Source organism: Camelina sativa, chromosome 5, assembly GCF_000633955.1.
Source record: "Camelina sativa cultivar DH55 chromosome 5, Cs, whole genome shotgun sequence".
Classification (NCBI taxonomy): domain Eukaryota; kingdom Viridiplantae; phylum Streptophyta; class Magnoliopsida; order Brassicales; family Brassicaceae; genus Camelina; species Camelina sativa.
Genome location: NC_025689.1, coordinates 11,525,695 through 11,553,606, shown reverse-complemented (window position 1 = coordinate 11,553,606; position 27,912 = coordinate 11,525,695). Strand labels below are relative to the sequence as shown.

The following is a 27,912-nucleotide window of genomic DNA, read 5'->3' as shown; positions in this document are numbered from 1 at the left end:
CTTCTTAGCTTTATTTTGTTAGCCTTGAAGTTACAATCTTACGCAAAGGTTTTCTCAAGTGTTCAAAAGAAAAAACCTATCTCACCCCCTCGATCTTTTTTATATTCGACCATCCCTTAACCCCTAAAAAGATATTCGAATCTTTAAGTAAGGCAATATCTTGTTTGCCACAATCCACTTTCTTTATTCATCGCACATGATATTCTCCAGATATTCTCTCCCTCGATTATGCTTTATCTTCTCATAACATCTTGCCCAGACTTGCCAAGTCAGCACACGCAACTACGTTAGCAACCCGGCCTTCTGTGATCTGAAGCAGCTCCCTGATGACACAATACTCAGCTCAACACAACGACTTGTTCCTCTCAGCGAGTTGTTGCATAATCTGCACTTACAATCTCCCCCTTTTTGACTGAGTTCGACACTCAAGCATCTCCCTAGTTCAACCTGAAACGACATCTCAACAAACACCAACAAGGAACAGCACAAACAACAACTAGACCAGACAGTCAGATTAATTCATTAAGTCTCCCCCATAAACAAAGATCTCCCTATCATTAGGTTATACCAAGCAACAGACACTCTCCCCCAGCTTGAGTGATTAACTAAGTCAAAAACTGACATGGGTACTGAGTTATGAGAGCCACTTACCTGCTTGCAGAGCAAGAATCAACACAGAGATCTCGTCACACGGCTGGAAGGACCATCATCCCAACACAGATCAGCACTTCCTGGTACTGTAGACACTCAATTAACAGTTTAGTGCAACACAACCCTTTCTAAGCAAGGAAAACGCAAACATGAAAGTTATGCAACTCAACATCAAGATCCTGTGTATACCTCAAGGAGAGTTGTTGAGGGACCCAGAAAGAGATCAGACCATGATTTTTTAATTGTAAACACACGAAACATACCTGAAACCCTTCTCCTTGTGAGATCATGTCACTTGCTTGTATTGGTACACATCTTAGATACTACCACAACCTCTTGGATTGTCAAAGATCATCAGTCGCCAATGATGGCTAGACTTTCACACTGTCATGCCTTTAGTCCTTTTGATGCCTACCAAACATGCATAGCACTCTGATTATCACAATGAATTAAAATAGAATCAGAAACAATACCATAATCAGCGGCCATCTGCTTCATCCACATCAGTTGCGTGCAACAGCTACCCAAGGCTATGTACTCTGCTTCAGCTATTGACAGAGATACACTGTTTTGCTTCTTGCTGTGCCATGATATGAGATTGTTGCCGATGAAGAAGCAACCACCACTCGTACTTCTGCGGTCATCCACAGAACCCGTCCAATCGGCATCACAGTAGCATGTTAAACTGGTGGTAGTGTCCTTGGTATAATAGATACCCAGTTCGATTGTGCCTTTGATGTACTTGATGATCTTCTTCACAGCCAGGAGATGAGACTTCTTAGGCCTGGCTTGATATCGAGCACACACGCCAACTGCTAAGCAGATGTTTGGACGACTTGCTGTCAAATACAGAAGACTACCAATCATCCCTCAATACAGCTTCTCGTCCACATCTTCTCCTGCTTCATCCTTCGAGGGCTTGTCATTCACCCACAGGTATCTTGGCCTCCTTACTCGTTGTAAGACTAAATCTAGTTATCAAGCCTCTCGCATATGTGCTTCGAGACACGAATATACCATCAGCTGACTGTTGTACCTGCAGACCCAAGAAATAAGTTAGTTCACCACACATACTCATTTCAAACTCATCAGTCATATTTTGGACAAACTGATTAACGAGTTGCTGGCAGGTTGACCCAAAGACAATGTCATCGACATAGATCTGTACAAACATCAGGCCATTGTCAAGACTAAGAATGAACAGAGTCTTGTCCACATTCCCGCGAACATAGCCTTGTTCCATAAGGAATGTTGTCAACCTTTCATACCAGGCTCTAGGTGCTTGTTTAAGCCCATACAGAGCTTTCTTCAGCTTGTATACATGGTGCGGATACTGTGGATATTCAAATCCTTTTGGTTGCTCAACATAGACCTCCTCTTGAAGGATCCCATTAAGAAAGGCACTCTTGACATCCATCTAATGTAATGTGAAATTTAATGCACATGCCATGCCAAACAAGAAGCGAATGGATTCCAATCTCGCTACTGGTGCAAAGGTTTCATCAAAGTCAACTCCTTCTACTTGTGAGTAACCCTGAGCAACAAGACGAGCTTTATTTCCTACAATGCATCCATTTTCATCACTCTTGTTCTTGAAAATCCATTTGGTTCCTACCACATTAACATCCACCGGTCTGCGTGTGAGTTCCCATACATCACTCCGAGCAAACTGTTCAAGCTCATCTTGCATGGCTGCTATCCAAAATTCATCAATCAGTGCTTCTTTATGATTTTTTGGCTCAACCGAGGAAATGAAACATGCAAACTGTACAACTTCAGAGTCCTGAGGCACTTGCTGAATTATTGATTGCTGTTTCTTTCCAGCCAGATGAAGAAAATCAATTTGTTTCCCTCTGGTAACTCTTCCCCCCTGAATCTCGCCAATAACGTCATTAGAGGAGTGATTCCGATGCACCTGAGAGACATCCAGAAGAGGACACACCTCAGAAGGAACACAGGGAGGTGCTGTGACGGCTGGCTGTTCGAGAACACGAGAAGGAGCATCAGTTACCAAGTCATCAGGAAAAGGAATTGGTATGAGCGAGACTCGCTGGAAAGTAATATCATCAAACACCACATTAACAGTCTCCTGAACAGAACGCAGGCGCTTGTAGTACACACGGAAAGCAGTACTATTGCCAGAATAACCCATAAATAACCCATCATCGCTCTTGGAATCAAATTTGCCCAGCTGATCTTTGTCATTCAAGATGTAACAAACACAGCCAAAGACATGAAAATAGCTGACTGATGGAGTGCGACCCTTCCATAATTCATAGGGTGTCTTGGAGGTCCTTGGTCGAACATACACCCGATTGATAATGTAACATGCAGTATTGACAGCCTCATCCCAGAACTATTGTGGAATCTGATTCCCATGAAGCATTGCTCTTGCCATCTCTTGCAGAGTTCTGTTTTTCCCTTCAACCACCTCATTTTGCTCAGGAGTCCTGGGTGCGGAAAACTGATGCATAATCCCCTGAGCCGTGCATAACTGACTAAACGGCTCATTCACAAATTCCCCACCACGATCACTGTATATTGCCTTGATGGCGCACTTCCCGCTCTTGATTTGAAGAGCCAAGATGTGAAAGCACTCAAGTGTATCCGATTTTTCCCTAAGAAAGTGCACCCATGTGTAACGAGAGAAGTCATCAACCAGAACGAAAATAAATCGTTTTCCTGACAGGCTATTGACACGAATTGGACCCATAAGATCCATGTGCACCAAATCCAAAATACGCTCAGTACGCACATCAGGAACTGCCTTGTGTGACACCTTCACCTGTTTTTCTTTGTTGCATGGTCCACACACAAAGGATTGATCAGTCTGAAGTTTAGGTATTCCTCGAACAATGTCTTGGTGTGCGAGTTTTTGCATGGTGCGTATGTTCAGATGACCAAGCTTCTGGTGCCACAACTCAGTGTCGGTCCCGGTGGACGCATGAAAGCAATGATTTGTTGACTTCCACATATAGCAGTTATTACCTGATCTCTTGCCTTTGAGTTTCACAGATCCTTGTTGTGTGCTTTAAAGTGACTTAGATTTCCATAATACCAACAGCCATTCCTCCGACTTCGTGAGACTTGATATGCCGGTCCAAATGCCTGACGTAGTGAGTAGTGATTTGCAGCCAAACCATATGGATCAAATGACTGAGTCACATGCATAGCTCTGAAGGGTGCTTGGTACGAAGCCTGAAATCTTCTTTGAGGATGAACTTTTCTTACTTGATGAGAGTCGGTTTTGATCGGGACTGCCGCTTGTGTCTTTGATTGGATGAGTGTAGCTTCTTTATTTTCTGCATCAAGACCCTTGACAAATTTTGTGGAAGTTGATGCATTGTTACCTTGAAACCCAAGTCCCCACTTAGCATTACCCATCCTCCCACTACTCAAAATGGTGTCAAGATCCTTTGTTCCTTTGCTCAGCATTCTGATGTTTTTGAGCTGCTCTTCCAGTTGTTTTTCTAATCCCTGGGACTTAGCTCTTTCCTCTTCAAGATCTGATGACAGCGAGTTGAATTTTGCCAGTAAATCTGTTTTTTCCGCCAGCAGCACATCATACTCCTGAGTTTTCTGAACCAGACTAGAGATTAGCAGGGTAACATGTATCTCAGGGGGTAGATCTGCCTCGTCATCTTCAAAATCTGACACAACAGCTGATTGATCTTTTTCACCCTGATCCACTACTTTATCCTCTTCTATGACTCCCAGCAGAGCCACATAGTTATTGAGAACTTCACCCTCTTGCTCGTTATCATCAGAGTCACTATTACTCCAGGCTACAAACGATTTGGATCTACTCTCCTTAGTAGGACATTCAGCCTTGGAGTGACCATATCCCTTGCAACCATAGCACTACATCAACCCTCTACGTTTGTAGTTAGGACACTCTGCTTTGAGATGTCTGTATACTTCACACTCCAGACATTGGCGCTCCTGTCTATCACCCCTCTTAAAGTCCCTCTCTGAATCACCTCTGACTACAGATGAGGATCCTCTATACTGACCACACTCCATCTTTTTGAAGAACTTCTTAACAAGCAATCCAACTTTCTCTTCATCTGCAGCCTCCTGTGTCTCAGCAATCTTCGGAGTTTCAACAGCCTTTAGAGCAAATGATCGTTCAGCACGATGTTCCTTTTTCTTAAGTTGCATCTCAAACGACTGCATCATCCCAACCACTTGACTGAACTTCAACTCATCTAAGTTCAAGGAAACATCGATAACAGATCTATGTGGTTGAAACTTGTCTGGAATGCTCCTAAAAAATTTCTTCACCAGCTTCTTGTCCTTGTAGCGTTTTCCCGTGATAAACGCTTCTTGTGCGATAGCGCTCAAACGACTGTTGTAGCTTGCAATGGTCTCTCCTTCTTCCATGGACAGATTCTCGAAATCTGAGGCCAGATTGTCCAGGCGTGTCCTTTTTACATTGTTCGTTCCTTCAAAGGTAACTTGGAGGATATCCCAAGTTTTTTTCGCTTCTACACAGCCCTGGACACTGTTGAACTGATCCAGTGGCAGGGAGTTGAATATCACCGACAAGGCCTGAGAGTTGTGTTTAGCCTCAGCCTTTTCTTCAGCAGTCCACTGCTTCCGAGGTTTCGCCATCGATTCACCCTTATCATTTTTGACCATTGGTTTGGTCCAGCCATCTTCCACTGCAAACCAGGCCTCCATGTTGATACCTTGAATAGCCTGTTTGACCGACACCTTCCAATGCCCATAATGCTTTGGATCCAGTTTCAGAACTTTCGGTATCGCAACAAAAGTTTGTGGTTTCTCCATACCTTTTGTCACAAGATCTCACATGTTGAAAAGATAAACAAACTTTTATCAGGTGTCTCCTCTGATACCAATTGTAAAGGTATAGAGGAACAACACCACAATTTCCTGCATGGAAAACGCCAAGCAAACGTTCTTAATATTTATTCTTATCAAACTTCTTAACCGGTTTACAAGAATAAGATTAAGCACACCTCTCTTCTCTATCTAAACTCTCACCAGTATAGATCTAAGAGAACAACACTCACCTTCTTAGCTTTCTTTTGTTAGCCTTGAAGTTACAATCTCACGCAAAGGTTTTCTCAAGTGTTCAAGAGAAAAAACCTATCTCACCCCCTCGATCTTTTTTATATTCGACCATCCCTTAACCCCTAAAAAGATCTTCGAATCGTCAAGTAAGGAAATATCTTGTTTGCCACAATCCACTTTCCTTATTCATCGCACATGATATTCTCTAGATATTCTCTCCCTCGATTCTGCTTTATCTTCTCATAACATCTTGCCCAGACTTGCCAAGTCAGCACACGCAACTACGTCAGCAACCCGGGTTTCTGTGATCTGAAGCAGCTCCCTGATAAGTGATAACACAATACTCAGCTCAGCACAACGACTTGTTCCTCTCAGCGAGTTGTTGCATAATCTGCACTTACAAAGAATTCTAACTTTGATACAATTTGACATATGAGATGTTACAATAATCTTTGTGTCAATATATCCTGCAAAAGGTATCATTTTTCTATTCTTACAAAAGTTCTGATTTCGACGATTTTGACTTTTTTAATTTATTTAATTCGGTTTTGAGTAAATAAAGTAAGAAAATCAGAAATGGCAAATGGTCATATAAGTTTTTATTTTTAATTCGGTTCTCAGTCAAATAAAGGATGGATTGTCAAATCAAAATGAGTTTGCTTGAAAGAAATACTTAGAAAATAATCGGATGGGTTGTATAGAAGTAGTAGTCATAAGTAGGTGATGAACTTAGACGGTTTTCAAAACTAATATCGATGAACTTAGACGGTTTTGTTCTAAAATATAAAGTATATCTTATATTAGATTTTTTTTTATACTGTATATATTTGATATTTCTGTTATTTTATAAAGGTGTTCTTGTATTATCACTTGATAAAAAAAATAATTTTTTTTTACAATACAAGTTAATATTCGTATTTATTTGTTATTATTATTTCATATAATATTTGAAAACTGAGTATTTGTTATACATTATTTTTTTCTTCCGCGACTTCTCTATTATTATTTTTTCTTCCGTGACTTTTTTATTTATACCAACCAATTATGCTGTCAATTTGGCCGTCATTTTGGTTCACATGCAACGAATGTATGCATGTGCAGCAATTACCTTTGCAAGAGCAAGACTATTGACTTCAGGTTCAATAAAAAAGGTTTTAAGAAATGAGAAATTTCTCATGACGTGGATATTCGTTAATTACAAAAAGAAAAGATATAGACTATTTATGTCATTATAAAGTATAAACACATCATATATGTTATGTATTTATTTGAGAAGTGTTTTCTTAAAATGTTTTGATGTGTTACTCCCTCAAGTTTTCTGCAAAATAAAAAAATGACTAAAACCCATTGTTTTTTTGTAAATACTAGGAAACAACCTTCCTAGATGCTGGCTATATTTCTGGTAACAAGCCAAAATAATATTTGTGTGCCATAATGTTTTTAGGAAAATGCATATATGAAATAATATATATTTTCCTAACAACATAAACGTGGAATGTGATTTTATAAATTTAGAAGAGTATATATGTTCTTAAAATATATATAATTCATTACTAGAACTAATCATATGTTATTAAATCTTTGATTTTAGAAAGTCTTATCAAAATATATATTATTCATTTACTAATTATTAAATTAGTAAATATTACTTAACATCTTGTGTTTTCGTTTAATAATTGATTGTTGGATTTTAAATGGATTTCAAGTGAAGGATAGAAATCATATTATGTCAAAAACCCATGTTTTTTAAATTAATGAGAATTTTTAAATCCATATGAAATAATATTTAAACTGCAATACAGGAGATGACAAAATTTAATTATCTATTATTTATAATAATCTACTATTTATTAGGTTTTAATATTTTCATTGTTAAGTGTAACAAGAGAACATATTAGCTCAAGAGAGCCATTGAGAAGAAACATTGTTTACATAAATAACTTGATGCAGAACTAAACGAGCACGTCGCGCCAGATTATCTGCTTTACCATTTTAAGAGCGGAAGACTAAAGCTAAGGAAAAAGAACATAACTCCTCTTTGTCAACTTGAATCTCCTCTAGATAAGCTTGAAAGCTGGCCACTCAGAGGGTGAAGATACCATCTTCACCAGATCAGAGCAGTCGGTAAGAAAGATAACATCCTGATTGTCTGTGCCAATCATACACCATATCGTCCAAATAAGTGCTTCCATCTCGGCATGAAGAGGCGTGAGACTACGACGGAGATTGGAAGCCCCCATGGTGGGAGCCTCCCCCACTGAAGAGGTACAATACCAACCACGACCAGCATGTTTGTCTGTTGCTTTCCAAGAGCCATCTACGTCCACGACTACCCAGGGCTCGCGGAACACCGTTCGATGTGTCTACCACATCATCCAACTGTGCCAGAAACCAAGAACTAGACTCCTCCTCCGCTAACCGCAAAAATCACAAGCGGATTGGAATCTAGATAAGTCAAAAATATATCATTCCGAGCCTTACAAATATACCACAGAATCCAAGGTTACACATCTTGTGTAGGGGAGTGCTGGAGACGCCAAAATAAGAAATCCATATTTGCAAAGATGGAATCAAAAGGGAAAATGCCCGGCAATGTTGGAAAAGAGGACAAAGACCAAACTTGCCTCGCCGGGGGAAATTTAAAAAGAACATGATTTATCGTCTCTACCGGAGAGCCACAAAGGATGCACTCCGCATCATAAGCCATCCCGCGTTTTTGAAGATTCGACATTATGGCGATACACCCGGTGAGTACCTACCACAGAAAATATCTTATTTTTGTGGGACACCGAATCTTCCAGACAAAAGCCTGTAAAGGTGTAATGTATTGATCACAGGTAGGCTGTGCCGATATATCCTGACGTAAAATATGATATCCAGATTTAACCGTATAACTTCCGGATTTGGTAAAATGCCAACCCAGGATATCCTGAGAGTTAGACAATCCTAAAGGTATAGCGGAAATGATGGCAACATCTTCCGACTCAAAAGTGGCGGAAAGCAAAGCCATATCCTAGGAATTGGTAATCCTGTCAATGAAAGATTTTATTCGAAGCGAGGGGTCAAAAGACAACCCAGAGCTTAGTACTGGTTTCAGGGATTGGGCAGGGATCAAGGGATCATACCATACAGAGATGGAATCCCCAGACCCTACCCGTTTAATGAGTCTTTTAGTAACCAGAGAGCGAGGATACACCATACTCCTCCATTTATAAGACGGGGTGTAGGATTTATCTGGATCCAAGGGATCAAAGTGTCTATAGTAACAACCTTTAAAGACCCGAGCAAATAACAAATTTGGGACCGTAATTAACCGCCAGAGTTTCTTAGCCATCAAAGCAATATTACAGTCATCTAACAATCAAAAACCCAACCCCCCTTCTAGCTTGCTAAGACAAAGCCTGACCTAAGTCACCCATTGGAGTCCTCGCGATTGGTCCGAGGAGCTCCACCAAAAATTTGAAATCGCACTGGTGAGCTTTCTCGTGACCGTTTTTAGGAGACGAAAACAAGACATAACAAATGTGGGAACAGCCGTAGCAACATACTTAATCATAACCTTTTTCCCACCTTTGGACAAAAACCTGGCCGGTCATCCACCGGTCCGTGCCTATAACCGATCCTGAACAAAACTAAAAACCTTTGTACTAGACCCGACCAAACTCTCTGGTATGCCCAAGTAGGTATTCATACCACCCAAATTTGTAATCACCAAAACACCTTTGATCTCCTCCTGCAAAGCAGTGTCAACCGTATGTCCAAATTAAAGAGAAGATTTTTGAAAATTTATTTGCTGACCGGAAACACGCTCGTACTGCTGTAGAATCCGTAAGACAACCTCACATTGTGCCTTTGTGGCCCGCTAGAAGAAAAAACTATCATCCGCAAAAAGTAAATGAGAAATCGGCGGGCAAGCAGTCGACACTCGACACTTGATCCCTGCTGTAAGCTTTAACTACTATGCCTTCCGAAGATTAGCAGTAAGCACCTTTGTGCAAAGAATAAAATGATAAGGTGACATAGGATCCCCTTGTCGAAGCCCCCGGGAGGAGCGATTGAACCATATGGTTAGCCATTAAGCAGAACTTTGTATTAAACTGATGTCACACACCACATAATCCAGGATATCCACTTATCACAGAAGCCAAATTTTCGTAATAAATTATCCATAAAAGACCATTCCACCCGGTCATAGGCTATACTCATATCCGTTTTAATAGCCATGAACTTCCCTTTCCAAGAAGGGTTTGTGCGAAGCCCATGAAAAATCTCTTGAGCTATTAAAAATTTGTTCAAGATTAAGCGCCCCTCAATAAACAGAGATTGTGTTTCGGAGACGAGTGAAGGCAAAAAAGCCCGTAACCGTTGACAATAAAACCTTAGAAATAATCTTATATCCAACATTGCATAAACTGATAGCTCGAAGTTCCATCATCCTAGTCGGCTTGTCCACCTAGGAATAAGACAGATATTCGTCATATTCAACCGTTTATCAAAAAACTCCATTCTGCAAAAAGGAATTAACCAAAAATACCAAATCTGCCTTTACAGTGACCCACGCCTTCTGATAAAAAAGAGCAGTCGTACCATCGAGACCCGGGGTCTTGTCCGGATAAATCATGAACAAAGCCTCCTTGATCTCTTTCTCCAAGGCATCTTGAGTCAAAAGATCATTGATCTCCCCTGTAATAACCGGTTGTATCTCGTCAAGTGCCTTTTCAATATCAGAGTGAGCCGAAGAAATAAAAAGCCCTTGGAAATAAGATACCGCTGTATGTTGAATATTTGCTTCCTCTGTGGACCATACACCATTTTCATCATGAAGACCAACAATACGGTTCCAAGCCCGTCGTTGCTTCGTCTGCGCATAAAAATAACTGTTATTTTGGTCCCCAAGCCACATCCATCGACTACGACTTTTTTGGAACCAATACACCTCCTCATCCTGATACGCTTCTCGTAATTGCCAAGTCAAGGCTGTGACATCCTTAACAGAGCGCCAACCCTCCGTAATAGCCCCAAAGAGGCCATCCTTGTCTAGCCAAGGTCTATCAAACCGAAAACCAATCCTGCAACAACGAACCATATCGTCAAGACTCGCTAAAACCGGCTTATGATCAGACGCAATCATTTGCAAATATTCCGTGAACGAGTGTCAAAAAAGATCATGCCACGCCTCATTGGAAAGAACCCGATCAAGACGACATTGCATTGGTTTCTTATCCCGCCAGCCTCGCCAAAAGAGACTATCTCCAAGGCTTGGAAATTCGAGTACACCACAATGGCGGATCATGGAATTAAAAGGAATGAAGGACGAGGCACTACGTAAATGCCCACCACGCTTCTCATGGTTCCCCTTCAACTCGTTAAAGTCAACGATAAGGAACCAAGGCAATTCCCTAGTGACACCAATGCGAGTTAAACATTCCCAAACTAAATCACGGTTGTTTGGAACCGGATCACCATAGACAAAGGATAAATAGATTATTTGTCCCTTGTATTCCACCTCCACATCAATTAATTGATTAGACTCAAATAAAGTGGAAACATTATTATTATTATTATTATTATTGTAAAATAAAACTAAACCGCCACTACAACCAATAGGGTCAACCGTTTTAAATGAGACTAAGCAAAAAAAAAAAAAAAATCGTCTAGTTTCAGAAAAAAACAGAAAATCTGGCCGATGCTTCTTCCATAAATCCCTAAGATACTAATTAGTGGCTTTGTTACCAAGCCCTTGACAATTCCAGCTTAAAATCTTCATTTATCAATCTTCAGGATTGGTGGCTTTCCACCACCACCTGCACCCTTATCCTCCTCCCTCGGTTTCGGGTTATAATTCTCACAGCCTGACCGGCACTCTTTGGATGAGGCCTCTTTCAAGGTGTGGTCCGTAAATAGAAATCTAACTTCTTGGAGCTCACTCCCTTCAGACCCATTGGGGCTTTGCCTTTATGTGGTCTTTCCAACAAACCCTAATTCGTACCCTCGTTCACCGAAGGTAGATCGGTGTCCATTGAACCGCCACCAGAGCTAGTATCATCATTAGAGACAAGAGTCTCATTAGCGGACCCAACCGAGACTCGTCCTCACCTGACTCCCCCTCCACAGCAACTGAATCCTCCGTAGCACCCAAGTCCACAGCTCCCGACGTCACAGTATACTCCACCCCCTCCATAGCCATCCCTGCAACACCCGTGATAATACTTGCACCCGGCAACCTAGAATCATCAAACATAGGAACCTCATCTCCAGTAGAACCAGCCACTTGCACAGCAGCAAGGGGCACATGAACCGGACCTCCTGATGTAGCAACCAGGTAATCCGTCTTATCAACAACAGCCAAATCAAGGACCTTAGTCACATTCTTAGCCTGCTGTGCAGACTCCAAATCCGCAGAGACTTAAAAAACACCCTGTTGAAATAAAGCTTTGCAGACTACCTTGATAGGAACAGAAAGACTATCCTTGCCCCGAGAGTGAGATTCACGTGTGTCCACCACCTCCGCTTGCGAGTTGACTGGCTTTTGAGCAGCCTTCCGTAGGAACCAATGATCATTATACTGAACATAAGTTGAAGCGCCGCTGCTTCGCCAAGGGTTACTCTGCTACTAAGTCCGACTGAGACTTTGATCCCCTCCCAACCTTCTCTTCAAAGGGACGCTTCTCCTCAGGCTGAGAACCTTCCCCACTAGATCTCCCTCGATATCCTCATCGAGAAGGACCAACTTGATCAGACCCTTGCTTCCGTTGAGACTTAACAACCCCCTTGTAACTCTGGTTGCGTCTAACGTCAACCACCTCCGGTAAAGGTATTGTAACAACAGCCTCCTTAACTGTTTGCAGCTGTGGACAATGCTCTTTGTCATGACACAAGCTAAAACAGTTAGAGTAAAAACCAAACACTCGCTCATAGCGGAGAAAGACAGTGGTCTGTTATACAACTCCATCTTTGTTTCAAAACATAAAGGTTTGAACCCATCCACCATCACATGAAGTTGATCCCCATCAATGCCTACCTCCTAGACACGCCCGATATCCTCACCAATACTCCAGAAAGTAAGCTCAACCCAGAATAGGACTCCCATGACACGGACCCAGAAGGTCAGGGACGACGAATACATTGGATCTACAGTGGGACTCCTTCGGATCATGGACACCATGCAGTGATCAAAGTGAAAGGGAGCCATCTTCAACACCTCAACATTATCCGCTTCATCATCAAAATCAAAATGGAATTTACCTATTCCTAAATTTGCTCCAACAACCTTGCCCTCCAAATGCCAGATCCGCGGGAATTTGAATCTTCATGTCCTGTGATCTCGGGTTCATGCACCTTCCGACAATCGTCTTGGAATAACCCTCGATCAACACTGTACTATCAAAATATGGGATTTTGACCTTGCGCTTCTCAACAGCTGGTACAACATTCCTTGTAGCCAAAACCGGACCGAGAACCATGCTCTGAGACATTGCAAAGAAACGAAGAATAGACTGAAGAACAAAGAGAAGCAAAGACCTAACCCAAGAAAATCCAAAAGAAACGAGAGAAGAAAGTGTGAGATGAATTTGCTCAAACGAGGGAGAAACCCATTTATACACCTTCACCAGAGAGATCCGCATCAAGCCACACAATCAAATCACAGACAATAAGATCCCACAGAGGATGGCAAAACCGACGATCATTAAAATGCAGATCCGAAGAATCACACCAGAGCCCACACCAATGGAAATCATCATCACCAATCAAACAACCAAATCGAATCTGGGACAGAGCCAAAACTATTCACCTTTCCTTTCTGGGATTGACCATGAAGAAACAACATAAATGAGAATCCATAATAAGATCGAGATATGATCGAGGACATCGCGGGATCCCATACTTTCAAAAGTTCCCCCGCTTGAATAATCGTATCTTGAATCCAATCAATAAAAGGAACAAGCAGAGATGATACTCGAAGATCCCAAATAAACCGTCAGAAAAACTATAATAACCGAAAGCAGAACCGAGTAGATCACCCTCATCAGATATCAAAACCTTGGAAGCACCATTGCCATTGTTATCGCCAGAGATCTTTTTTCCTAAAGTTTAATTTACTATAGTTATTGTTTAAATTTTGATTACCTTATATATATATATATATATACGCTTATGATAGTTAGACAAAAAATTATAACAAAACCAAAGATTATATATAATCAAAAATTTAGCCCTGTAAACAGAGCGGTTATCCGGTTTTTTTTGGGATATCCCCATCCGTATATGTATCAGTTTTATCCGCTATTTGTTATCTGTATTCGTATCCGAAAATTTTGGAAATCCGTTAAAAAATTTCTTAAAAAAATTATATATTTTAGAGTATGCGTATTTGTATAAAATACCACATATTTTGGACAAAAATACTAGATATACGTATATAGATACCGGATATCCGTAAAAAAAAATTATCCGTTTTAGAACTTAGTATTATTTGTATTCGTATCCAAATATAATAAAGGATATCAGGGAATAAACGGATATCCGTTATCCGTTTTAAAATTTAGCACTATCCATATTTTTATCTGTTTTATCCACTCTTTCACTATTTGTATCTGTATCCATTTACCCGGATATCCATTTTTTGGAGCGGATTTGGATAAGGATATGGATATCCGTGGATAGCGGATAACAATCTCAGGCCCCTAATCAAAATACATATATATTTTTTTTGTCAACAAAAGAATCAGCTCTAAAGAGCCAATTTGAAGGAAAGTTGTTTACAAACAAAACGTAATGCGGAGATAAGCGCGCTTGGCGTGCCAAATAATCCGCTTTTACATTTGCATTACGAGAAATATGAAATAAAGAGAAAGAAGAAAACTCCTCTCGATCAGTCTTGATTCCATCCAAATATGCTGCAAAGGCTGGCCAGTCGTGAGAGGAAGACACCATCTTCACCAAATCCGAACTGTCTGTATAGAAAGCCACATCACGGAAGTCGTGGCCAATTATGCACCGCATCGCCCAGATGAAAGCTTCCACTTTGGCGTGTAACGGAGATAGATTGCGCCGGTAATTAGTAGCTCCAAGAAAAAGTGACGATTCTTGTGAAGAAGTACAAAACCATCTTGCACCTGCAAAAGCATCAGTCTCTTTCCAAGAGCCATCAACAAAACATCGATAGCCAGAATAAACCAGAGGAAGGGGAGGGATACGCCCTCGCAACCAAAGAGAAGGAACCACAAGGGAGAAGGGAACCTCCTCACCCTCATCTTCCACCTGGGCTTGCAGCCAGGAGGATGCTTCCCCTTGCGCCACTCGCACAATGTCATCAGGACGTTCCATCTGATTCTCAAACACCCGAGCATTCCGCGCTTTCCAGATATACCACATAAGCCAAGGAAAGGTCTCTACCTGGGAACCCGGATTCGTCAAACCCAGAAAGTGATTTACATTAGCATAAATGGATTCCGTTGGAAAATGAAGAGACCCTTCAGGTACAAGGGCCAAAGCCCAAACTTGACGGGTCGGCGGAAACATAAAAATAGCATGATTAATAGTCTCCACATCCGCCCCATACCTCATACATCGAACACCACAGTCAATACTCCGCCTACTCAAATTAGCAGAAACCCAAACACAACCCGTTAAAACTTGCCACATGAAATGTTTAATTTTTGGAGGACAGTGAACCTGCCAAACCCTAGCAAGGAGAGGGGTAATCTCTGGGCCACACCCAAAAGCCTGAAAAGTATTAGGAATACCCTGACGGGCCGTTTCATACCCTGACTTAACCAAATATTTACCAGATTTTGTAAAATGCCACCCTAGAGAATCTGTCATCGAGAGGCTACTGAAGGGAATAGCCTCTATCAAGGCGACATCCCCAAGATCGAAATGCTCAACGAGCCGATCTCTATGCCAAGTATTCGACTGAAATTCCATGAACTGAGTCAATCGGAGAGTTGGGTCCTTAAAAGGACCGGTACTTAAAGCTGGTCTTGGGGATTGAGCTGGAACCCATGGATTAGGCCATATATAAATGGTGTCTCCTGAGCCAACCCGTTTAATAAGCCATTTGTTTACCAAAGATTGAGCAGAGACGATACTTCTCCACACCCATAGGAAGGAGAGTAGGACCATATCGGTTCCATTGGATTGGAATTCCGGTAGTACCTACTTTTGAAAACCCTGGCAAACAGTGAGTCTGAAACCTCAATCAGTCGCCATAACTGTTTAGCCAACAGAGCCATGTTAAAATCATCAACATTCCTGAAACCCAAACCCTCCATCTGCTTGCTGGAACGAAGCTTCTCCCAAGCAATCCAATGCATACCCCCGGACTGACCATTAGAACTCCCATCAGAATTTTGCCACCGCACTAGTAATTTTGGATGTAATTGTTTTTGGCAAATGATAAGACATCACAAATGTTGGGACAGCCGTCGCAACAGACTTAATCATCACCTCCTTACCCCCTTTAGATAACAATTTGGCCGACCAGCCCGTTGTCCGGCTCTGTAGCCGGTCCCTAACATAAGAAAAAACATTTTTTTTGGACCCTCCCAAGCTCTCTGGAATCCCTAAATATGATCCATACCACCCAAGTTTGTTATCCCAAGCCCTCTGGAATCCCTAAATACGATCCCGGACCCGGTCATCAACAATATGACCAAACTGAACCGATGATTTTGTAAAATTTATCTGTTGTCCAGAGACAGCCTCATATTGCTTAAGTATATCCAGAATCACACTACATTGCTCCTTGTCCGCCTTACAAAAAAAAAAAAAATTATCCGCAAACAACAAATGTGTTATTGGCTGGCACTTGTTTGCCACCTTAATGCCTGTAATCCACTTATCGGTCTCTGCCTTTCAAATATTAGCAATCAAAACCTCCGTACATAAAATAAACAAGTAAGGGGAAAGCGGATCACCCTGCCGTAAACCCCTCGCCGGGACAATCTATCCATTAGGCTGTCCATTAATAAGGACCTTGTATTCCACCGATGAGACTCAAAACATTATCCATGAAATCCATATTTCTGCAAACTCCATCTTCCGTAGTAATGCCGCCACAAAATCCCATTCAACCTTATCATACGCCTTACTCATATCCGTCTTAATTGTCATAAATTTCCCTTTACAGGAATTATTAGTACGCAAACCATGAAACATCTCTTGAGCAATGAGGATGTTATCGGAGATCAAACGTCCAGGTACAAATGCTGATTGAGTTTCTGAGATTAGTCCAGGTAAGATCAACTTAAGCCGGTTACATAAGACTTTTGACACGAACTTATATCCCACATTGCACAGGCTGATAGGACGCAACTCCGCCATCCGAGTCGGTTTAGCCACCTTCAGGATGAGGCAAATATGCGTTTGATTTAAACTTTTGTCAAAAACACCCTCCTCAAAAAACTGATTAACCAAAGACACCAGATCATCCTTAAGAACTTTCCATGCCTTCTGAAAAAACAAGGCTGTCATCCCATCCGGCCCAGAGCTTTGTTCGGATGCATCATAAAATCGCCCGGTGTACCTCTGCCTCCGTGGCTGGGGCCGTCAATCGGGCATTGTCCGCCTCTATAATAATCGTGTTGACTTCCCGTAGAGCATCCTCAAAATTATCCGGTCGTATCGAGGAAAACAATTCCTCAAAATATGTTACCGCCGTATCACATATTTCAACATCCTTCGTAGACCAGACGTCGTGTTTGTCAAAAAGACCTACAATCCGGTTACGGGCCCGTCTCTGCTTAGTTTGGGCTTGAAAATACTTGGTATTCTTATCCCCCACCCGCATCTACCGATTCCGTCTCTTTAAATACCAATGGACCTCTTCATCCCGATAAGCCTCTCGCAGGCGGCCATTAAGATCCAAGATAACCTCCGGAGTGGACGAATCATCGGCCTAAGCCATCTCCAATTGCCTCTTTAGATCCTCAATTAAATCCCGACCATATGGAACCTGCGTTTTGTGCCATCGAGAAATCTCCCGTCTACAACTAATAATTTTCCTGGCAAAATCCTGGTCTGGTTCTCCACGCCAACCCGATGAGATCGCATCCATTAAACCGTCCTTACCCACCCAGTGGCGATCAAACATAAAACATCTATGCCCCCGCGGCCTCTTCGCCCCAATGCTGACCACAAGAGGCTTATGATCAGAAGCAATCATAGGTAACCGTGTCCAGAAATAAATCATGCCAATCCTCATTTTCTAAAGCCTTATCCAACCGGCACCATATAGGTTTTTTATCTCGCCAAATCCCGCCAGGACAGGCAGTCCCCCAGATAGGGAAATTTTAAGAAACCGCAAACTCAAATCATCCCATTGAAAGAGAGAAAAGAAGATGCAGGACGTAGCTTCCCTCCTCTTTTCTCATGATATCCGGTTAATTAATATAGATCTCCAATAATAAACCAAGGGGTTGACCGAATGAAATTAATCCGTAATAAATGTTCCCAAACCAAATCCCGGGCTTTAGGAACAGGGTCACCATTGACAAAAGTTAAATGTATGACTCATCCCTTATAAGCCGCTTCAACATCAATCATTCTATTAGACTTCAATAAAATTGAAATATTAAAAGCCTCTTTATTATAAAAAAAAAAAAGCTAAACCACCGCTACATCCCACGGGTTCACTGTAATTAAACTATTATAGCCAAAATGGCCTACAAAATTTTTCCAAATGAGAAAATGATTGTTTTGTTTCCATAAGAAATAAAAAATCTTGCCTATGCTTATTCCAGAGATCCCTAAGGTTCCCTATAGTGGCCTTATTACCAAGTCCCTGACAATTCCAACTAAAAACATTCATTTAACCGATTTTGGTTTTGGTGGCTTTCCCCCTCCTGGGCCTCCCTTTACCCCTTCATGGGCCTTGGAGACTTGTTCGGACACACCTGTTCCTGGTCCATGTGGAGGATGCTTCCTTGGAGAAAGAAGCAGTTGTGCATTCCGCTTCCTTGCACAGATTTCTCTCAGCACTGGACCCGTCCCCCTTCGTCCTTTATCACCTGGAGCCAGCGTGTTAGGATGCTCAAGTCGACCCTCACTACCCTCGCCATCCTCGCAACCCATTTCCTCCTCCAAAGCAGCACCCTCTTCCTGATCCCCAACCAGCTCACCACTCGCATCTTCTCTACTTACCTCCTGACTAACCTCTTCCCCTAACTCCATCGAGTCTGTCGCATCATCACCAGAAGCTTCTACAAAAGGACCATCTCCACCCCTCTCATCCTGAAACAGCACCTTCTTGACCCCCTTTTGATGCCCAGAAGGCACCTCAGACTGTCGTACAGCTGCAAGAACAGAGGCCGTAGCAACCACCAAAGGGACAGGGGCCAAAGCCGTAGCATTATGTTGCCTCGTCGGAACCCTCAGACCACCATGCCTACTACGAGCGAGTTGAGGATTCCCGGACCCAGAACTCCCCTTGTTACGAGAGAGCTGTTCTGGTTTTGACTTGGGTCCACCATGCGATGATCCCCCATTCCCACCTTTATTGTACCAAGCACCCCTCCTTGAATTAGCAAGAACTGCCCCTTTATAATTCATCATCTCCCCATTATCCTTACCCACCGCAGGTCCCATTCGACCCTCACTGACCGTGGATTCTTTTGTTAGTGGACAAACGAATTCATCATGACACAACCAGAACAACACTTACACCAGCCATGTAACCTCTCGTACTTCAGTTTGACCACCGTTACCTCGCCATTGAAAAACTCAATATCGGTTTCCAAGCAAAGCGGCTTGAGACCATCAATCGTAGCCTGAACTCTCCCTCTATCAGTATCCACATCCTCAACTGTGCCTAAAGCAGACCCAATATCACGAAACGTAGGCTCTGCCCAGAACTGGATAGGCACATCAGTCACCCGGATCCAGAACTTCAAGGACGACGGATATGCAGGATCCACCACAAGGGTCCATCGAACCATAGACACCATCCAAGAATCAAAGTGGAAAGGCTCCATCTTCAAAACCCGAATAATATCCACCTCTTCATCAAAATCAAATTGGAACTTTCCCGAACCCAGATCAGCTCCCGCAACCCTCCCCTCGACCTGCCAGATTCTTGGCATCATGATCAACAACGACTTCATATCCTGCAGTTGAGGATTGAAGCAGCGCCCCACAACGGTCTTAGAGTACCCCATCGATCAGATCAGAGTTATCAAAGTATGAAATCTTGATCTTCCTCCTTGGTCTAGAGACATCCTCCGACTGGCCAAACGAACCTTTCCCCAAAATACCACCTTGAGACATATCGAACGTAACCAACTCCAAAAGTGAAACAAGAGAGATGCGAAAGCAAAATGAGCAGATAATAGAGTGATTGATACTCGATACTGACAACATCAATTTAAAGACCAGCCGAGACCCAACGGAACACCAAATTGGGAAGCCGATATCAATCAAGTAGATTCCAATCCACCCGAATGGAAATTCCACCCATAAACTCTCCAAATATGGTAAACATATCCCCATCAAATCTTGACCCTTCTCCCCCACCATTTCCTGGACTTGCCAATCATCCCCTATTGCAACGAAACACCCAATAATGATAGATCCCACAGCCTTCGCCAAAAGGAAGTCAAGTTTGGAAAGCAGAGATCCCATAGCAACCCGAAATCGCACCAATCTCCTATAACTCCCATCAATCGAGATCAGCCAGATCTTCTGCCTTAGGAACATACCTTCATTGAGATCCCTATGATCCCGAATCTTAAGCAGCTCAGGTCCACCAATAAAAAAAACCAAGAAAACCATGAAACCCATTTCTCCACCACACCACCAGAACTGGATGAACCCATAAAAACTCCAAAAACCCACTGGAAAACCCTTCAGAAGCATTCGGGATTCAAAACCCTAAAAACGCCGTCGCCATCGCCTTGTTTCGAGAGAGAGAATTTAATTTGTTTTGGGACCTTAGATTTCAAAATACATATTTATAATATTTAATTATTGATATGGTTCAAAAACAAAATAAAACTGGATTAAAATTATTAAAATTTAGTTTTTAGATGCATGTTAAATCAAATTTTCTACTAGTTCATATTTGAAATCATTTTAGTTTTATATGCATGTCTTTGAAACACCATCCAAAATGTTTAGCCAATATGATGATATGTTCTTTCCATACTCTTTACTTCATTGACTGAGTAAATTATGTTTGTTTTACAAAATTTGTACCAAAACATGTGAAAAATAAATCTACATATTTATTTATTACATATGAACTTTTTAAATTATCCAAATGTTTCCAAAATAGGATGGAACAAAGTTAAGAGGATAATTTTTTATAAAGTTTCAGAAATATCTCAAAATAAATTAAAGGAAATAATTTGTTTGACAAAATAACAAAATATTTATTTTACAGTTACCCCTTCGAATTTTATTAAACGATCTCTACACATTTAGTGACAGTAAATAAGTAATTGATTTTGGAAATAATCAAACTGTAATCCACTCTTAAAATACTAAGATTTATTAATCAACAACCCAATAAAACTCCTAAGTTATATATTAACTGACTAATCAAAATGAATGGGTCAGACGGTCAGTCAATATTGTAAGTCCAAGTCCTCCTCAGAATTGACTACTTATATTTAACGTCCTCGTGTATTTTTCATATATATTAAAAACTAATAATGAAAAGCATAATGTTCAACTGTAAATAACACTTTGGTTATTCGTTTTTCGAAGACTATCAAGCCAAAGTTGTTCATTTTTAATCTCTATAATGAAGCATTGTGCATTCGCTTTTCGAAGACTATCAAGCAAAAGTTGCAGACTTATTTTAAATCAATAATTTGGGCACCGGACTATTGCATATGTTGTTCGTTTTTCTTTTTCTTTTTTTTTTTATATATATTCATTTGAATATTTGTTCTTAACTATATGGAACAACTCTTTTAAGTTATTTTGATTTTACCATATTCTTACTTTTCTCCTTTTACAAAGTTGACAGTATCACAGTGCTGAAGCTTGATTTGGGTCTATTGGGGATCAAATCTTTATAATTTACACCAAATATATATATATATATAACATAAGAAAGACCTAACTTGATTTAAAATTTAGTATTGTTAAGAAAAAATCCTTTTTAAATCGTTCAGCTAAATTATTAACAACAAACACCCATAAGTAAAGATTCTTAATTAAAAAAAAAACCATCTCAACTAAACAAATAATGGAAAAACTCCTCAATTAAAAGTTGTTAAACAAACAAAAGAAATTTTTATTCTACATTACTTTCAAAATCTCAAACGACTATCGTGAAATCGATACTTTACACTTTGGTTTGTTAAATGTGATGTTTATTGTTTACAACAAGAAGGACGTGATGTATTCGATTGAGAAATTTGAAATTTCATCAATCAATATACTGTAACTAAGAAATTGTCTTATAGATCGTTTAAATTTTGAAAAATTCATGTCAAATTACATATACGACATATCTCAAATATAATTAAGGAAAGTATGATGTCAGATGATTATGTAAACTTTACACGACTTAGAAATTTTGAAATCAACATTAAAGATTGTTGAAAGCTATGATGTTTTCGAACAATTATCATGTCGTTATCTATCTAAAAAAATACATGTATATGATTTTTAGAAGAAAAAAATGCAAAATACCAATTTAACGATAAACAAAATTTAATTTTAACTATACATAGATTCAAATTAATAAGTTTTTACTCTATATACATAGTTATAAACGTTCATACATTATTCGATACGAGTGAAATATTTTTTTCCTTTGTTTTGTTTTTTTTTAATATTTTTTTTCTATAATAAAGTTTTTGTATAATTTATTTATAATATTCTATTGATAATTGTTTCTCTTGTAAATGTGTATACAGTGTAAATTGTGTAAAGCTCAATTAAACGTTTTAATCAGATCCAAAACTGTTTAGCGCTTAACACTTTCTTAAATAATACTCCTTTTGTTCTAATATATAATATCTTTGAGGCTATTTTTGTTCCACATTTTATAAGAGTTTTTCAAGTTCAATGTATTTTTTATATTAATTTAATAATTTTGACTATTTAAATTATGCAGTATTTTTTCTATTTAAATTGTGCAGTATTTTTTCTATTGGTTGAATTTTGTTAAGTGATACAATATTTATTATTTCTTAATTTTTGTGATTTTAGCCAAAAAATCTTATATTTTGGAATAGAAGGAATATAATTTCCAAAAGAGTCTAGTCCTAAATAACTCTACCCTCTAGTTTTGCTCCAACAATTTTAGCATTTATGTTCGGCCCAATCGAATCAAATCGAGTCCAAAATTAGTGAGATAGTATACCAGAGGAATCAAACCTTAAAGTAATAGTTTAAGTTGGTGTGCCTCAGGATTAAGATAAGATAAAACATAAAAACAAAAACCCCACATATAAAAAGGATTTAATTTACACCAAAAATATATATATATATATATATATAACATAAGAAAGACCTAACTTGATTTAAAATTTAGTATTGTTAAGAAAAAATCCTTTTTAAATCGTTCAGCTAAATTATTAACAACAAACACCCATAAGTAAAGTAAAGATTCTTAATTAAAAAAAAAATCAATCTCAACTAAACAAATAATGGAAAAACTCCTCAATTAAAAGTTGTTAAACAAACAAAAGAATATTTTATTCTATATTACTTTCAAAATCTCAAACGACTATCGTGAAGTCGATACTTTACACTTTGGTTTGTTAAATGTGACGCTTATTGTTTACAATAAGAAGGACGTGATGTATTCGATTAAGAAATTTGAAATTTGATCAATCAATATACTGTAACTAAGATATTATCTTATAAATCATTTAAATTTTAAAAAAATTCATGTCAAATTACATATACGACATATCTCAAATATAATTAAGGAAAGTATGATGTCAGATGATTATGTAAACTTTACACGACTTAGAAATTTTGAAATCAACATTAAAGATTGTTGAAAGCTATGTTGTTTTCGAACAATTATCATGTCGTTATCAATCTAAGAAAATACATGTATATGATTTTTAGAAGAAAAAAATGCAAAATACCAATTTAACGATAAACAAAATCTAATTTTAACTATACATAGATTCAAATTAATAAGTTTTTACTCTAGATACATGGTTATAAACGTTCATACATTATTCGTATTCGACACGAGTGAAATCTTTTTTTCTATTGTTTTGTTTTTTTTTATAATAAAGGTTTTGTATAATTTTTTTATAATATTCTATTGATAATTTTTTCTCTTGTAATTGTGTATACAATTTAAATTGTGTAAACCTCAATTAAATTAAGCGGATCCAAAACTGTTTAGCGCTTAACACTTTCTTAAATAGTACTGATACAAGACTCGGTGGTGAGTCTTATACCGGGATAGAGTTGATGGCTTCACAAGCTGGCGGTCGCTTCTCTCTTGTGAAGGAAAGATGGTCGATGGTGGAGATCTGACACGATGGCGGTCGCTTCTCTCGTGTGGGATCGATAGTTGGGGAAGTGCTGGCGGATTGAAGTACACCACAGAGATGTGATTGGTCTCTGATACAGTACACGAACTCAGCCTTGTGGAATCTCACACACAAGACAGAGAACAAGCTTAATTCTCTTAAGAACACTTAAAGAGAAAAATAAGAAAATTCAGTATTTTATTGATAATCAAAAAAGGTGAATTTCGTACAACTGCTGCAGGGGGACTTTATAAGAGTCCTTCAGCTAGCCTTAAGGCCGAAAAATAAATGCAGAAAATGCAACAAGGAAAGAAAATAAAATCAAACACAAACCATTGTCTTTTTGGAAAGTAAATAAGCTAATAAAAGAAAACGCTAATTAGACTTGATCTCTCTTGATGAGGAAGTCTTCTAGCCGTTGCTGGGGCTGGTGGGACCTGCAAGGATCGAAAATATTGAATAAGACTTACCTGGTTGCGATCTAGGCCCAGTTGATGTTCTCTGAACCACTTCTTGTACTCGCTGAACTACTTCAGGCGTCTTGTCTTGTACTTGTTTCTTGAAGTAGGGGTCTTCTTGGGATCCTTCTAGAATATCTTGTTCAGTCTCTTGATGCTCGTCCATGCCCTCTATGTCTTGGTCTTGATCTTTGCTATCTTGATCGCTTTCAGAGGTGTAGCTTGTATCACACGTCTCTTGCAGCTCCGATGTCTTCTCTTGGCTTCTTGAGGTTCCTTGACCTGAAAAAGGAGGTTTCTTACCTGGGGAACTGGTTTGATCAAGGCTCATTTGGGTGAAGGCTTCAGCAAGCTCTTCCTCGGCAATGTGATCATATATGTTGTGGCGGCATGATGATGGTACAGACCAGTTGACGTCCTTCAGCTCTAGGGAGCTTATGATGTCTTGAACGGCTAGGTTAAACCTCTTCCTTAGCTGTTTAGCCTTTGATCGTGTCACAGGGCCTTCTCGTACTTCTGGTACAGGATGTGGTACAGGATTTGGTTCAACGGTTTGGTTGGTAGGATCGATGTCCGCATCAAGTACTCCTTCTGTTCTAATATATAACTAGGTAAACAATCCGCACATAGTGCGGATAAATCGATTCAAATAAAATTATTATAAGTAAAATTATTATTTGAGATCTAAGATTCGTTTGTATAAAACAAAATATGTAACTAATTTTTATTGTTATTCAAATTTGTGACTATTTTGTGTAAAAATACATTTCGCCCGTGAAATATTTGAATGTAGAAAAGAATTTTAACGTGGTGGAGAAATTTGTATGGACTTTATTTTAATAAAATATGAATAATTATCAATTTTTAAAAAATAATTTGTTATTTCTTAAAGAATAGTAATATAAATTCAAATTAAATGGGTACAAATAGTTTTAATTTATGTAATAAATTTTGATTTAAATCTATAGTGGCATAGATGTAATTAGTATAATTAATTTAAGCTTATTTGCTAGAACGTGCTCTGAGCTCTCTAACGATGACACATTAGCATTTTTTCAAGAATGTTTCTCTATTAATATATAGAAGATATCTTTGAGACTATTTTTGTTCCACATTTTATAAGAGTTTTTCAAGTTTCAATGTACTTTTTATATTAATTTAACTAGGATCTGACCCGCACTACAGCACGGGGGAAAATTTTATATACATGTTCATTTTAAATAACTCAAATTGTAATAAAATTGTATGGTGATATTAGTCTAATATAACATTGAGGGGGATAAAATATACATAAAAGTAACTTAATAATATAGTGTAACCTATGTTTCTTGAGTACATTATATCAGTCCAGTATACAATTGTTTTTGTAATAAATATAAATGATGGACCAAACTAACACATTTATTTTGTGGCTGGGCTTCGTTGAGCCGAAATTGTGTTTTGAATTTATTACAAAATTGTAAAAAAACAAAACATACAATGAGTTGGCGTTTGATAAAATTAAAAAAAAAAAAAAATTCTGGAGAAGCGAATAGTTTTCACGATCACCCTCACCGAAAGAACTCGTCGACTGCGTTTCCACTTCTCAAATCATTTGATTATCTCTATTTCTAAACCAGAAATTGATTGAAACACGATTATTTCAATTATACACTGCAGTCCGTTTTATGTATTCTCAATTTTGGAGATCCAGTCGTAATCAAGACCAACCAAATCTCCTTATACTTTGGATTTGGGTTTGTGGTTTACAAATCTCCGAAGGATCTTAATTAATTGGGTAAGTTGATTCTGATTACAGTTAATCAAATTACATTTCACTACCTTAATGAGTTTGAATTCTGAATAATATTGTTTTGATTCTGAGTAATGATTCAAAATCGTTTTCATAAATTTTATCAAGTCGATGGATATATTTCCTTCAGACATTTCTGTGAATTATATATGTATACTTTGCTTCAATTTTTAACTGTTTCTTTGCTTCGTTTTTTCATTATTCTTTACAAATGGCATCAAGCCATTCAAGACTGGCGGATGGATTCAAGTCAATTCGAGAATCAATCTTTGAAACAGTACACTACTTGCTTTGGTGAGACCCTTGCAAGATGACTACATAAAAATAGTTATGTATACTTTGCTTTAACTTTTAATTGTCTTATTGATATGTCCTAATTTTCTAGTAAATATGCAAATGAGATCTAACCAAACAGAGGGACAAACAGACAAACATCAATTACGCTGGATTAAACTGTGGGTTTTAGTAATCTTCTAAACTAATCCCAATTAATTGGTTAAGTTGATTTCAGATTCCGCATCATATTACTGAACTATACAAAAAAATCTGTAATATATTTCAGGTACCTTCATGGAATCCTCTTGCTCAAATTGGAGTTTAAGTTGTGCACCATATTAAAAATGGTAAGTCTTCTTAACTTGTATGAAAATGCATTTTGATATGTTTGATTGGTTGTTGCATATATAAACTTAGATAAAATGATTGCCAACCTTAAATAGAAAAGAAACATATCCTTTATTCATATCATTTTCATTTCTCGAATGAAAACAAAAAACAACTTAAACATGATAAAGCAAGAAAGTTTTAAAACTTTTAAAAGTACTGAAACATAAAGAATAATCATTCTTCTATTAATCCCCTGGCCATACATGCGTCCTTGTATGAATCTTAAGTCCTCAAATCTTCATCACATTGTGGTCCTTTTAGAAAGGAAAAAGGAGTTTCAAGCTGTTATGACCATCAAACTTACTTGGCATATACGATATTCTTCTACTCCCATTTGTTCTCTTGTTATGAAGATCATACGCTGGAACTTATGTAGCTGTTGTTCCTTGACAGTCGCATGGATCAAAGTATCCTAAATAGGGAAAAAAACATATTCATAGTAAGTGACTAATTTTTACAAAATATTCTAAACATAAAGGTATGAAGTTTATGTGTATTGTTGGTAATCTTACCGAGACATCAGCCAGGACCATTTCGAGGGTCTCACCAGAGTAGCTGGTGTACTGCTGCTAGCTATGGATGATTTTGACTTGGATCTTCCAAACAGTCTTCAAAGGCTTGATGGATGCACGATCAGTTATTGCTAAGTTGGCAGCCATTTCAGAAGATAAAGTAAGAAGGGATGAAAGCTTTGTTGGAAGGTATGGTGCTGATGTGTTTGAGTAATCAGTATTTATAGGTAAAATATATTCTCATCTAAATTTTATCATAATTGATTTACCAATTAATTCGGTAATCAAATTTCCGTAATTTTAGTCAAATGAGTTTTCGATACAGTGGTTAGAGATCAATTACG

General features: G+C 38.8%; 1 protein-coding gene and 1 long non-coding RNA gene across 2 annotated transcripts in view; one reads left to right on the top strand and one right to left on the bottom strand.

Moving 5' to 3' along the window:
- LOC104789153 lies at nt 3,661-5,442 on the bottom strand. Its single transcript, XM_010514891.1, has 2 exons — nt 4,570-5,442; nt 3,661-4,497 (listed from the first exon to the last, which is right to left on the bottom strand). Exons 1-2 carry the CDS (start codon nt 5,440-5,442, stop codon nt 3,661-3,663), a joined length of 1,710 nt encoding a protein of 569 aa, XP_010513193.1.
- LOC104786561 overlaps nt 26,532-27,912 on the top strand; it is a 3,012-nt gene continuing 1,631 nt past the window's right edge. The window contains exons 1-5 of the long non-coding RNA XR_767545.2: nt 26,532-26,684; nt 26,776-26,845; nt 26,953-27,013; nt 27,450-27,495; nt 27,580-27,757. This is a non-coding gene — a long non-coding RNA (uncharacterized LOC104786561). The remainder of the gene's footprint in view (nt 26,685-26,775; nt 26,846-26,952; nt 27,014-27,449; nt 27,496-27,579; nt 27,758-27,912) is intronic.